The 13,499-nt window shown below is 42.5% G+C and overlaps 2 protein-coding genes across 2 annotated transcripts in view; one reads left to right on the top strand and one right to left on the bottom strand.

Annotated features, from left to right (window-relative positions):
• Positions 1 to 3,221, top strand: part of LOC311256512 (frizzled-3-like) — a 30,258-nt gene extending 27,037 nt beyond the window's left edge. Inside the window, exon 11 of the mRNA XM_084351614.1 lies at positions 47 to 3,221. Within this exon, the coding sequence (XP_084207740.1) occupies positions 47 to 269 (223 nt within the window). The 3' untranslated portion in view covers positions 270 to 3,221. The remainder of the gene's footprint in view (positions 1 to 46) is intronic.
• Positions 3,222 to 3,929: 708 nt separating this feature from the next.
• On the bottom strand, positions 3,930 to 12,776 carry kif28 (kinesin family member 28; the record flags this gene model as incomplete). Its single annotated transcript, XM_084377180.1, is given in 28 exon segments — positions 3,930 to 4,088; positions 4,633 to 4,766; positions 4,925 to 5,057; positions 5,176 to 5,270; positions 5,456 to 5,622; positions 5,854 to 5,988; positions 6,066 to 6,136; positions 6,212 to 6,352; positions 6,724 to 6,816; positions 6,924 to 7,031; positions 7,136 to 7,254; positions 7,329 to 7,464; positions 7,557 to 7,680; positions 7,891 to 7,951; positions 8,081 to 8,171; positions 8,267 to 8,388; positions 8,487 to 8,629; positions 8,822 to 8,889; positions 8,997 to 9,108; positions 9,182 to 9,336; positions 9,441 to 9,548; positions 10,286 to 10,405; positions 10,503 to 10,538; positions 10,619 to 10,771; positions 10,892 to 10,942; positions 11,087 to 11,278; positions 12,602 to 12,712; positions 12,714 to 12,776. Coding segments are annotated over 28 exon segments (3,201 nt in total).
• Positions 12,777 to 13,499: the final 723 nt, after the last annotated feature.

Here is a 13,499-nt window from a genome sequence, read left to right as displayed (position 1 = left end):
GTCTTGCCTCTCACATCTTTTTTATTTTTTCTTCCACCTCTTTCAGGAGTGACACTGTGGTTTACCGAGGCACAGAGGAGCGCAGTTTCCATGGCAGCATGCCACGTCTCAACCACCCGCTCTCCACTCACAGCAGCCTCCATCAGATAGACGGCCACTCGCGGCACGGCAGCCAGCGAGACGTATCTGAGGCCCCACCTACGCTAGTCACCCACGGAACAACGGCAAGCAACAGCCAAACTGCTGAGAATGAAGGCACCAGCGCCTGAGAGGAGCAACTAACCTCACAGAAAACTATTGTAAGGATGCTGTTGATGCCTTTTAAAGGAAGATTTGTCTCCAGCACACACACCTGTTTGTTCAGTGTGTAAGTGTTTTCCTCTATTAGGATGGAGAATGTATCAGTGAGTGCTGTCGTGGTGAATTTTGACGTTAGTTCCTTGCTGATCATTTGTAAGCAGTGTGGCTAAAGGCTAACACAGGTCAGCCTGTGAACTTGATCGATCTTTCATAGATCCAGTTAAGTTTCACTGTTAGCCGGACAAGCTTGTTTACTTAATTTGAATTGACACAGCAGATGAATGCTTGACTCAACAGACTGAGCCAACCAGAACAAACCTCCTCAGATGTGTGCTGACATCAGTGATGCTGACATTATTCAGGGATCATTTTGGTTGTGCTCAGAGCACTGGATTGGAAACACTGAAAAAGTGTAAAGGCCAAGTCATCACACTTCATGGACATGAACATTTGGATCTCGATTCTACCCTGCAGGTGTAGTCTGTATGTTCATTAGATCCTGGGTTTGAAGGTTGGACACCAGTTTGTTTTGAGCACCGTGGCCCGTGGCGTTGTCTCCAAATCCTGATATCTCACCATCTTGCGGGACCCACATGAATATTATTAATTATGTGAACACTGCCGAGTATTGCTTTCGTAACAATCTTATATGGTTCTCCCTCTCTTTTGCTGACTGAGATATTATTCCCAGTCTTTGTTTGTTCTGGACTGCTGCTCTTAATGAATGATGTTCATCTCTGTGTGGCTTCAGAGGCCGACAAATATGGGCCTAATGTGAATTCGTGGACCTCTCTGTGGTTTAGTGAAATATTTTTATACTGTGAAAATTGTCTGTCTGCTGCTGAAAGCTTCATCGTGTGAGTGTGTATGAGAGTGAGTGAGAAATAGACGCATGTGGTCATATATGTTTAAAATTCAATGCCTCCCTCTACTGGTGAACAGAGAACCTGACGGAGGGAGCTTAAAGATGAAAACTTGTGTAACCCAGAATGTAAAAGGGTTGTTTCAGAGTCAGATAAAATATGTACATGATAAGGTGAAATGAGCTGGAATAACGTGTGTGCACTCAGACACACGCTCACATTTATTCCAGCTTGGCCTCCTAAAACTATTTTAGCACTGACTTCTCTGCACAGAGGCATTAGCTTGACAGATAGAAACGGCAGCTTTGGAAACAAACAAAATGACGGTTTACTAGGACAATAACATATTCGGTTCGGTATCAGTCAACCAGTCTACGTCAGAGAATCCCAAAAATAAACAGACTAATAACCAGAGTACTGTAACCCAGATTCAGGTACAAGCCCATTACTGCAGTCAAGCCTCATGGCTGCATAGACTGGAGTGCAATTTAAAAGAAAAAAATGATAACAGTGCTTCTGTTCTGAAACAAGCCGAATGGTGGTTGTTTTTGAGAGGAAGTCTTTTTTTCTAATGTAATTGTCACCACTGTACTTATATAGATATGTACCTACTGTAAACTGCTACTGTACATGCTCTGCTCATGTTTGTTTGTTGTGTTGTTCATATATAGCACTCTGACTTACCCAAAAAGGTGCAAAGAATTGGCAGTGAAACTGTAGAAAATGAAATGTTCACTAATTGCGTATTGCTACATTTTTTCTCTGACGTTATTTTATGTTTAAGGGGAGACACTGCCGGTGAAGTCATCAATTTCATTTCAAAATTCTTATATCAGACGACTGGATAGAAAATGTCCAAAATACACATTTAGCTGTTTATTTTTTATTCCTTTTCTGGAGATGTTTGCAAATTAGCACACATTTAATTATATACCATCATTTGCATATTTGAACATAAAATATCTGAAAACTTTTAATACAAAAAATGATCGTCTTAATTTAAGCCATGAACTTGAGGAGTTTAATGGGAATATCTTATTGTTTTTGACCCTATTCACCCCTGTAGTGTCTCTGCTTCAGTAAATGTTACAGGAAGTGTGTATTGTAAATGTTTTTCTATAGTTTGTGTTTTGTCACCAATCCCCGAAGACCCAATTAACCTACCTCACCTGTACCCTCAGCCTTCTCTGTACCTGCGCACACACATTATCGGGTGCTTTTTGTAAAGTGGAAAATATAGTCATAGACTCAACATGAAAAAACAGTACAGTAAAAATAGAGGTGCTTATTCCTGGAGAATCTGAACAAAAATTGGGCCCAAAACAAACAAACTTTAATTGACTTGGCCTTCTCACACACAGTACATCAGTCTGATATCTGTAGCTAGCTGTCCGTCCCTTCCGCAGTTGGCGTTGTGTTTACCCAGTCTACCTCTTCAGTTGTACCTAGCTGACTCTCTAGCCTTTCACTGCTGCCTCTCTCCTCCCGTCTGTCTGATTATTCTGAATTTCTCATGACCAACTCCCTCCTGTCAGCTTGTCTGCCTGCATATCTTCTGTACATAGATTTTCCTATCGTCCTAGCTGATGACTAATCTGCCTCACATCTGCCTTCTGCCTCTCCTCCTGTAAATGTGCCCACGCTGATCTTTTTTTGGACCTACAGCAACTGTCTGTACTCTGTACATCGTGACTGCTTACAAACATTAACCATTGTGCTTTTACCTCTGAATTTGACATTACAACAAGAGATGTGTTTATACGATCACTGATCTCTAACTTTCAGCTATTGAATATCTCATTTTTGTTCATTCACCTCAGTCTGTGACCATCGATATCAGTAACCCAACAGTGAGACATGAGGAAGATGTTTCCGATGTGTCACTGTGATTCAGCTTCAGAGTGAACTGCAGTAGCTTGAAAACATGACACATTCTCAAAAGCATAATAATATTGTGAATTCTGAAACTTGAGTTGTATTTGCCTTTTAATTTATTTGCAGTTTGGGACTGTAATGACTTCTCTTACATGCAGTCTAATAAACTTTTTATAGACTTCAGTGATTTTGTTATTCTGTTAACATTGGACGAACGTATTTATTCTTGTTGACTCAATTTCTACCATAACGGGTCATTATGTCGTGGTTCGAGCATCGGATTATAACACCCATTTACGAGGGGTGAGCAAGTACTCGGCTGAAATGAGTATCCGGTTCAGATAATGTACTTTTACATTAAATGTGTTAGTGATGACGGAAAATCTCCATTGGGCAACTGACGGAAGTTTATGCATTTAAAGTTATGAAAAAAAACTTTTTCTATAAATAGTTCTCTTACTCTTGTGATAAAAAACACTGTAAACTGTCAACAGTAGTTTAAGCCCCGCCTACTGTTTACAGAATAAAGGAATTGCTGCCCCGTCAGTAAATTATTTATTTGTAACTGTAATGTACCTTCATCCCATAATGTAACTGATCTTAGTCATCAACATAAAACATAAGTTTAAAGTATCTGTTATGCTTTCAGTGAAACTTACAAATAAACAAACAAATAATAACAACATGTAAAAATTCTGTTCAGTGAGTTAATGTCCTCAGCAGGTTTCACCAGTGGCATAAAGTTGTGGTTTTTGAATTAACACAATAGATTTTCTTCACCCAACACACACTTAACATTAGAAAAATCTTCATCAGTGTTTGTAAAATAAAGAAAGACCTGATACTTTCACCCTCTTTACACTTTGTGAAAATCAGAAAACAGTTACTCAGTCAAGACCAGATTCCCGACCGTTCTCGTTTCCGGCGGACGATGGCGGCCACGTCTTGTTTGAGTGTGGAGACGCTCTGTTCCAGCTTCTCCGAGAAGTCCCTCAGCAGACGACTCTGCTCGTCCACAAAGAGTCTCAGCCCGAGCAGGTCCGAGTCCTCCTGGAAACAACAGCAGCACTTAATTGCACAAGTACCGTTTACTCTGGTTTTCCAGATAGTTAAAAAAATCATTACAAAAGCAGCAGGTGTGGCACTGCAGCCCTGATTGTAAAATCCATGACCTGAAGATCCCTTTCCTGTCCTGCTTGCATATATTTGTTTTACTGCTGATTTTGCTGTAGTGAAAACCAGCTTAGAAATAACTTACAGTCATTACAAATAATAGGATTATGTCAAACTATATAAAAAAAAAATCCAATGATTCCTCGTGAAATTACCATTTGTAAATTTGTCCCTGAAATGTCTGAACGTTAATTAAATTCAGACTCGCATTCCAGACATACCAAGCCTGAAGGAAAACCTTAAATTATAAAAAAAACTTCACTGTAATCTTCTTAAAACCTTTCTTCTGCCAGTTAATGTATGTGTGTTCCCCGATTCTGTATTGTTCTCTATAGATCCATTGTTGGTGGACTACGATCACAAGACCGTATTGTAGTAATGCTCACTAATACTAATGCTGCGGACAGACATGGATACTCACGCTGGGCCTGTGTCTGCGCAGGCGCTGCAGCTGACCCCTGACCGAGGTCATGCTGTGGTAGAAAACCTTCAGAGAGCGCGCAAACTCTGCATCGCAGCTGGGACGCACCGACCGACCGCGCACACTCTCCCCACCTAACACAGAAAGAAGACATTTATCAGTGAAGTCTTAAATCTTTTCAGTATTTTACGAATGGGAATATTGCGCCAAATCCTGCCTTTATGTAAAATGCAGTCTTAAATAATAATATATTGATCCTGATCTCGGTTTGTGTGTTATGTTTTTCCGTTACCGTTCCTGGCTGTGTTGAGTTGTTCTCTCAGACTGTGATTTTCTTTTCTCAGTGAAGCATTGACGCTCTTCAGTTCCTCCAGGTCCTGTTGAAGAGCTCTTACTGAACAGCTGAGCTCTGCAGAGTCTACGGGCTGCAACACACACACACACACACACACACACACACACACACACACACGAAAGAAATGACACCCTGCTGTTCACAAAAGTTGCCACAAAGCAGTGAGTTTCAACAGACATGAAACTCACTGCAGTGTCTGTTGGGCCTGCCTCCTCCATGATGAAGACTCCATCTGTAGTCATCCTCACTCCCTCCAGAGATGATGTCAGGTCTGTACAACCCTCTGAAACAGAAAACCAACACCTATCAGCAGCTTTAATTATACCTCTTACTTTTAATTTTGTATGTTGTACATCTATAATAATGACTCAACTATAGTTATAACATGGAATGATTATAATCATATCTTTGCTTTAAGCCAAAAGTACAGTAAAAATGACAATCATCCCTCTATCTCTTCACCCTCACCTTGCAGCCCCCAGAGCTCCAGCACAACAGCGCTGCTCTGCAGGTAGTCGAGCAGACGTTGGGAGGTGTGGAGGGAGGCAAAGTGAACTCTGTGATCCAACAGAGGATTGACATTGTGCCACACAGCTGGAGTGTACAGAGGCTGGCTGCTGTCAAACAACCTGAAACTGACAGAATCAGAGAATGGGATGTAAGAACGACGGAGAACAAAGAACAGTATCTCACTTCTTGCTGTATGAATCCAGAGAACAGTAAAACTCCCTGTCTTTAATGACGTTTCGTTTTTACAGAAAATACAGAGCACAACAGAGCCATGTCACATTTAAAGTCTTTGCTATGACCCAGAAACCTTTCTTCAGTACCTTCCATACCTCTACATGTAGCCTCATATGCCTCACCCAATCTGGACCCCTCTGTTTCGGGCCTCTCTGATCCAGCGGAGGCCACAGCACTGTTCCAGGACCAGCTGGAAGTCCAGTCGTCGACCCAGCAACTCAGAAGGGTCGATCAGAATGTCGTCCTCCCCCAGAGGGCTGGAAGATGAGAATTATTATTTACTAATGTGCGGGGTTCATTAGAGTTATTCACAGTTTGTATGTGTGTGTCATACAGTCCTGTGGAGGTGCAGGGGACCAGCTGTGCTTGTAGAATGGCTTCCTCTGTGCCCTCTGACCCCAGCACCTACAAAGAGAGAGGATGTCGACCAAATATCATTCTGCGTGTGTGTGTGTGTGTGCAGTATATATCTGTTTTTACCTCAAGCTGCTCTTCTAGAGGGATGCGGAAGGCCAAAGACTGAAGCCAGAGGTGAGCGGTGCCCAGGAGCAGAGGCTCCAGAGGATCCCAGAACGGGTCTTTGTCTCTGGGTAAGGCAGCTGCAGACAGCCCCTCTACTCTCTGACAACAAGAACCAGAGACAGGTCAAATCTGAAAAATAGAGTTATTGCTCTGAAGTGTAAACTTATCAGTGGCAGAGCCGGCTGGTGTTGGCTGTGCTGATTTTCTTAGTCAGGCTCAGCTTCAATCAAGCAGCATGCCCTCCCACGTGGAAAAGGATTTCAACATAAAAGCATTGGTAGATAACGCTCTATATAGAGTTGTGAGTCTCTTCTTCTGCTCCTTTAACTTACTTTATATGTAGTTTATGTTCTTGCATTATTCCTGCAGTTTTGGGTTTGTATCCACATGGTTGGATGCACTCATAATAAGTTGATTTGGATAAAAGTGCCAAAAGCTAAATAAATGTAATGTTCTTTTCACTGGCTTACATTGTCTCCGCTCTTCTCAACCTGATGCTGCTGGTAGACGTCTTCCATCAGGAATTTACGGTTCACAAACTTGGTCTTGGACCAAATCCAAACCTGAGGATGGAGTTTGAACAAAGAGACAAAAATTCAGACCTGAACTGGAATTGTACAGAAGCATATGAGCGACTTTACATGGAAGACAGACAGAAAGACAGATCTACCTGTTTTCTTCCCTTAGCAGTGACTCTGACAACAAGCTCCTTCTTCAGATCGTGACCTTTTGAATCTGACAGCGCCAGATTCTTGATCTCCAACTTAAACTCTACCCCCTGCAAACATGGCAGACAACAAAGAGCAGATGTTAATACATAACCATGACCACATGATACCATGAAAACAAATATTTATGTGTTATTTGAGGAACGAGTGTCACCTTGTTCAGCTCCTGGCTCATCTGGTTGGCCTCGGCCATCATGGGCATCAGCTTGGTGTAGTCGTAGAAGACGGCCAGCAGGCTGGGGTCAGTCTGACTGGACCCAGCACTGGACTCACCTACACAGACACATACATCAATGTTTTTTTTTCCCAATATACCTCCTCTACTCAATCAGTCCTCTCCTGCTCACCCAGGTGGATGCCCTCAGCAGCAGCCAGCTCAGACTGGAAGTAGTCGTAGTCGTAACGGCTCCAGTCGTCCCCGCCCCTCTCAGAGGGATAACCAATAAACAGGTAGGTACAGTTTGAACCGAGAATGAGACGGTCCTACACGGAGACAAAACAGAGCGAGAAAAATTGCTTTGTGTTTGTGTGTGGACTATAACGCACAGTCATAACGTTTGTGTGTTGAGACCCACCAGGTGCTGCAGCTCAGTCGTCTGGGAGACAGCATTGCCATTGACAATGACCTTTGACCCTTCCAGCGGGGTCAGTGTTACCCGCCGCTGTTCGTTCCTGAAGACAGCGTGACGCTCCTGGATCCTGACACACAAAACACACAAACATAAATGTGTGTGTGTAAAAGCAAAGACACAGAGAAAGACAAGGCATTTCTTCCAGACACTCATATTCATATCATTTTCTTCACATGCTTTTATTTTCTAAAAGGTTCACAGGGCCTGCAGTCCACCCCAGCATGCACTGGGTGAAAGGGACAGCCAATCAGTGACACCACATCCACTGAAAACTCACCCTAAGCCCTTGATAGAGATGGATCTTGTGGAAGAGTCACACAGGCCAATGTCCCATTCACCTGGAACACAGGACAGTGTTAATGAACGCAATAAATCACATTTAACATCTAGCTCCCTCTAAAAGCTGAACTGAACTAGAGAGTGAGACATTCATGTCATTATAAAGCAAGAGATTCAGACAGACGCACCCTCCTGAATGAAAAGCTTGACCACGCCGGACAGCTGAGCGTCCTCGTTGATGTTCAGGATGTAGGGATGCATCTGCATCATCCTCCTCTCCTGACAGCAAGACACACAGAGAAGTCACCAGGATGCATTTATACACTAAACCGTCACCATTATGTCCGTGTGTGTGTGTGTGTGTGTGTGTGTACCTGTGTGATGTTGGCGTACTGTTGCTCCCAGTCCTTCAGCGCCTCCTGCAGGTGTTGTTCCCACAGAGTCTGAATGGCTCTAATCTGGAGCTCATTGTGGGTCAGCAGCTGCCGAAGCTCCTCTGAACACACACACACACACACACACACACACACACACACACTGACATATCCTACCTCCACCTGCTGAACTCTCCTCTACACTAAAAGTGAGTCTTACTGGTCTCATCGTTGGCTCTGCGTCCCTCCTGACCCAGCCGGCTCAGTCGCTGCAGCAGTCTGGCGTTCTCGGCCTTCAGCTCTTTGACCAGACGCTCAGTGGGGCTCTCGTTCACCACTGCTCGGTTCTGGATACGCTTTGCCCTAAAGAGGTGAGGCAAGTAGGGACACAGTGAGTGGGAGGTGTGGATGAGTGGAGAACATGAGTGACAAGCCAAGGAGATAGAAAAGACAGGGGAAAGAGAAGGAGGCACAAAAATGACAATGAGCTATTGGCTTAGAGTTTGAGTGTTTTTTTCTTATGTTGTCCACCTGACAATAAATGGTTTGTTGTACCTCTCAGCATAGCGCAGGGTTGAGAGAGACTCCTCATAGCAGATATCAGCAGGGCTCAGCGTGGCAATCTTTAAAATGTCAATGTCAAAAAAAAAGAAACAACATCATGATCTGTGTATTTACAGTGTGTGAACACAATGCAACATCAGCGCCTGTAAGCACTATTGTCTGTTACCATAACAGTGCGACTGTTGCCTCCCAGTGCAGACTGCAGCAGCTTGGTGAGGACTGAGTCTCTGTAGGGTATATGGACAACCTTCTTCCCCACCGCCACATCAGCGAGGGCGCTTAAGAAGAGGAGAGTGGTGTGAACAATACTTATAAACCAAACTGAATGAAAAGTGAACACCAGGCACATACCTGATAACATTGCCGAGGGTGGTGAGGCTCAGGTTGATGGCTGTGCCCTCTTTGAGTCTGTCAGCCTCCGACCCCGACGACCTCTGACGCTCACTGCCGGCCAGGTCCACCAGGTTAATGTTGGACTGCTTTGTGATGCTCTCTTTGGAAAAGATCTGACAGGAAGTCACAGTAATGTCAACAACAAATGCTTGAAGGGACCTGAGGATGGTATCCTGACAGAGAAAACCTGTGTGAATATTATCTGCAGTGATTTCACCTGTTTTAGCTGGAGGATGATGAGCATGTGGGAGCGACTGCTGTTGGCGTTCATGTGAGTGGCAGCGGTGGTTCGAGTCCTTGTTCCCTGTTCCATCAGCTGCTCCACCTGCATTTAAAGATTCACACTTTAACATGATTCCTCCAAACGCAACACAGAAACACGTACACAGGATGCAGAGGGATATCTGAAATATATCTAAAAATCCCTTGTAGCTATTATTTCTTTTCGTAATAGCTCTTATACAGAAGAGCTGAGAGGTCAGAAAAAAGTATTCTGTTGTTCAATTTTAAATTTTTCTACTTTGAAAAAAAAAAGTTTGGCAGGTGAAAAATGAAAAAAAAAACTGGTAAGACAATTTTGTTTTCATTTGGGAAATTTTTGGCAGGTAAAAGATGTTTTTCTTCATTTGTGCTATACTCATTTTGGCCACAGGAGGCTGAAGTGCATGACCACCCCATGTTCTACATACTGTAGGACTAAAAGCATTTATGTTTTCTTCCAGGTGAGTTTCAATTTATCCTCCTTGCACAAACAATTTAATTAAATAAATGAATATTTATATAAAAATGATCCAGCCAACACTGTTTTCACTGATGGAAAAAAAACATTGAAAAATTGAAAATGCATTATTTTTCTCTTATATAATAATTCCATGATTAATAAAAAACACTCAGGCCTTCACCAGTACATTTCTTAAGCTTAATTCACAGTTTTTTGGTAATTTTAGGTAAAGCAAATTAATCTTATACCAGTGGAGACTCCGTCACTGTCTCACAGAGTTTGTAGCAGCATGTAGAGACGTTTCTCTCTGTACATACTCTCCATCTCCTCCGTCTCTTTACCTGTGGTGCGTTTTCACACGGGACTGTTCGGAGGCCCTCCACATAGAAGCCTCTCTGCTGCTCCTCTCTGACTCTGAGCCCCCCCGGAGTACGAGACCCCCGAGACAGCAGGTCAACCACCTGGACAGAGAGGAGAGAGGCGGAGTAGAAGAAGGTGAAACAGAAAAAGAACAACCGAATAGAAAAAAAGACAGTAGCTGCTTTTCTCTTCTGTTACCTGCTCATTGTAGATTTCCAACATACTGAAAAAGACCTGTGTAGACATGAAGAACAAAGACATTCAGAGGTTTCACACCTATTCATGCGACTGGATAATGCCGCCACACTCTTCACCTGACACTGTCTGGTCTCCTGGTGTTCTCTGATGGCCTGAAACAGTCGCTCACAGAGTTTAGGAACCAGGCCTTTGTTGGGCCCGTATCCCACCATCGAGTAACTCTTCCCTGAGCCGGTCTGCCCGTAGGCCAACAGTGTGGCATTGTAGCCCTGCAGACATCAGGTCAGGACATTCACCTACAACCTTAAAATTGAACTCCTTGACTGCAAGGACACTGATCTTTGTGATATAATGAGGATGAAACTCCAGATGAATATGATGATTAATACCTGCAGAGCATTCTCCAGTATTCCCTCTCCCAGGTCCTGGAACACACTGTCCTGTGGAGAGATGATAGGTTGTGAGCTTTGTAACTCAGTACTGCCCTCATGTCTGTCTAGATTGATCTCCTCCTATGAATTCTGCATGTAACACATAGGGTTCACAATGTTCTGTTGGACCTAATGAAATCTTTGGCCTTTGACCTGGTCAGCGTATCGTCCCCCGAGCTCTTCAGGCACGAAAAGGCCGCAGCGGTCTTGTGTAAAGCCGTTGTGGGACCAGTAGGCGTAGTCGAAGCAGAATGAGCGGCGGTTCTGGGAGTCTCGTGGGTCCTGGATGGTGATGGAGCTCGACACCATGGAGACAATACAGCGGCTGCCTGCATCCCTCTCTCGCTGGATCGAGGACGGAGATAACGAGGATGAGAAGAGGAAAAAAAGAGAAAAGGCTACAGGAGGACTGAAGTTTTCATAATCGCATTCATTAAAGTAAAATGAGAGGAAGTGAAAGTCAGACTGTTTAATTCCTCTTAAGAAGCACAGAGAGATTGACAGGATCTTTCAACAATAGTGTACAATAAACAACTAAGAGTCTAATTTAGTGAAAACAGAGGTGAGACTTTTACTAATTTTATGTTTTATACTGGTGGGTAGTTTATAATACATCATCATTTATTAGTTATTTTGAATTAATGATCCAAATCTGTAGAGTAACTAGTAAATAATGTCAAATGTAGTGGGGTAAAAAATACAATATTTGCTTCTCAGACACTGAGATAGAAGTATTAAGTAGCATAAAATGGAAATACTCTACAAGTACAAGAACCTCCAAAGTAAATTTACTTAGTTACATCCTGCCACTGCAGAAAAGACTTAAAAATGTGTATAAGGTCAATCATCCTGTGTTTGTTTGATCACACATCTGTGAATAAACTGGTAGAGATCCATCCTGCCCTGTTCAACTCTGTAGACTGAGTGTTAATAGAATATGAACTAGATTTAAGGAAAAGAGATTAAAATTCAGAGGAATAACATTTACAATATTAATAAGTTAATAGTATTTCCATAACTGAATAAACAAGATGTCCTCAGATGGTAACAAGGTCCCCAGAATGCTGCCTGATGCTAGGAAGGTGGCTACTTCAAATGGTTCAGTAAAAGAGTATGAAATTGTTAAGTCATTTGAGGACAGTTTTTTTATTCAGTTTATTTAGTCGTTTTGGGGAAGAAATTTTAATCCGAAGAGAAAAATCACTTGTTGATTTTCACGACTAAATAAGCGTAATAAACCAAATAGACAAACTGTCCTCAAGGAAAACACAGGAACCATTGCAGGAGCAGTCTAAATAGCCACCAAGCTTTACACAACGTACGGGGACCTTATTCCCCTCTCAGGACATCTTGTTTTTTCAGTTATAAAAATATTGTATATACAATAAATATTTCAGTTTGTATTATTAATGTATTAATATTGTAAATGTGAATTTGAATTTCTTTTCAAAAACTACACAGTGCACCTTTAAGTGTTACAGGTTTCGTCAAGTCAAAGCATTCTCTGCCATCATTTTACATTTGAAACGGTTTGACTCAGTCCATGAATATAAAGTATATAGCAGCAAATTGAATATAGTACATTATAATAGAAGAACATCAAACAAATAGATAACAGAGAGCTGGAGTAAAAAAACCAAATGAAATGGATGATCTTGATTCACTGACCTTGTTGAATGGTCGGACTCTGACGGCCACTTTGACACAGTCCTTGCTGTGCATGTCTGAGGCTTTAGCCCTCATGGTGCAGCAGGCAGGCATCAGCACTGTCAGACTGTCAGGCTGAGTGATCGGCTCCCTCACAGAGAACAACACAGGACCGTGTCGTGTTACACGCTGACATGGACACAATCAGGTCAGTGTGATGGGGACTATGGCGTCCATGAGTGTTCGAAAAGGCCTCACGAGGTTTTATAAGATGATGGAAAAAACATTGTTTACTGCTAAAGGGTGGAGGAGATCCTAAACATGCAAGTCCAAACTAAAACAGAGACATGAACATGTACTAGACTCTGACATAGGCCAAACTTTCATATTATCTTGTAGCATGCAGTTATGTATAAAAAGTTGCTATTAAAAGTATTTAAACTGGAAAAATGTGCTTTTAATTTGCTTTTCCCCATCCTGGTGTTTTGTTTGTGAAGTGGAGCAGTTGAAATAAGTCGGTTTTACTTTCACCTCGTCTACCACCATGAATTATAGAAGAGACAGAGCCCTGGGAAACATGAGCCAAGTTTAAAAAGAAAAGGATGGTTACACGTTTACAACTACATTTATGTCAACATTTCAGTCACAACAGCTACATTTCAGATATTAACCGTAACCTAACATTTTCAAACCGGGGCTGATAAAGTAAGATGAACGTCTGGTATCTAATACACCAACAGGATGAGGTCTCAGCTATGTGTGAAGGATAATTAGAGGCGTGTAGCTCCTGTCAGTGGTCCACTGAACACCTGAGACAGACTGAAAGAAAAATCGCTTTGTGGTCCAGTCATCAGTCAACCTCTCAAACTAACAAACGCATGCACTTAAAAGTAAAGTGAGACACCAGACAGAGAGAAGT

Source organism: Pagrus pagrus (genome assembly GCF_965226575.1).
Source record: "Pagrus pagrus genome assembly, chromosome: 1".
Lineage (NCBI taxonomy): Eukaryota > Metazoa > Chordata > Actinopteri > Spariformes > Sparidae > Pagrus > Pagrus pagrus.
The sequence above is the reverse complement of the archived record's forward strand: the minus strand, read 5'-3'. Positions and strand labels throughout refer to the sequence as shown.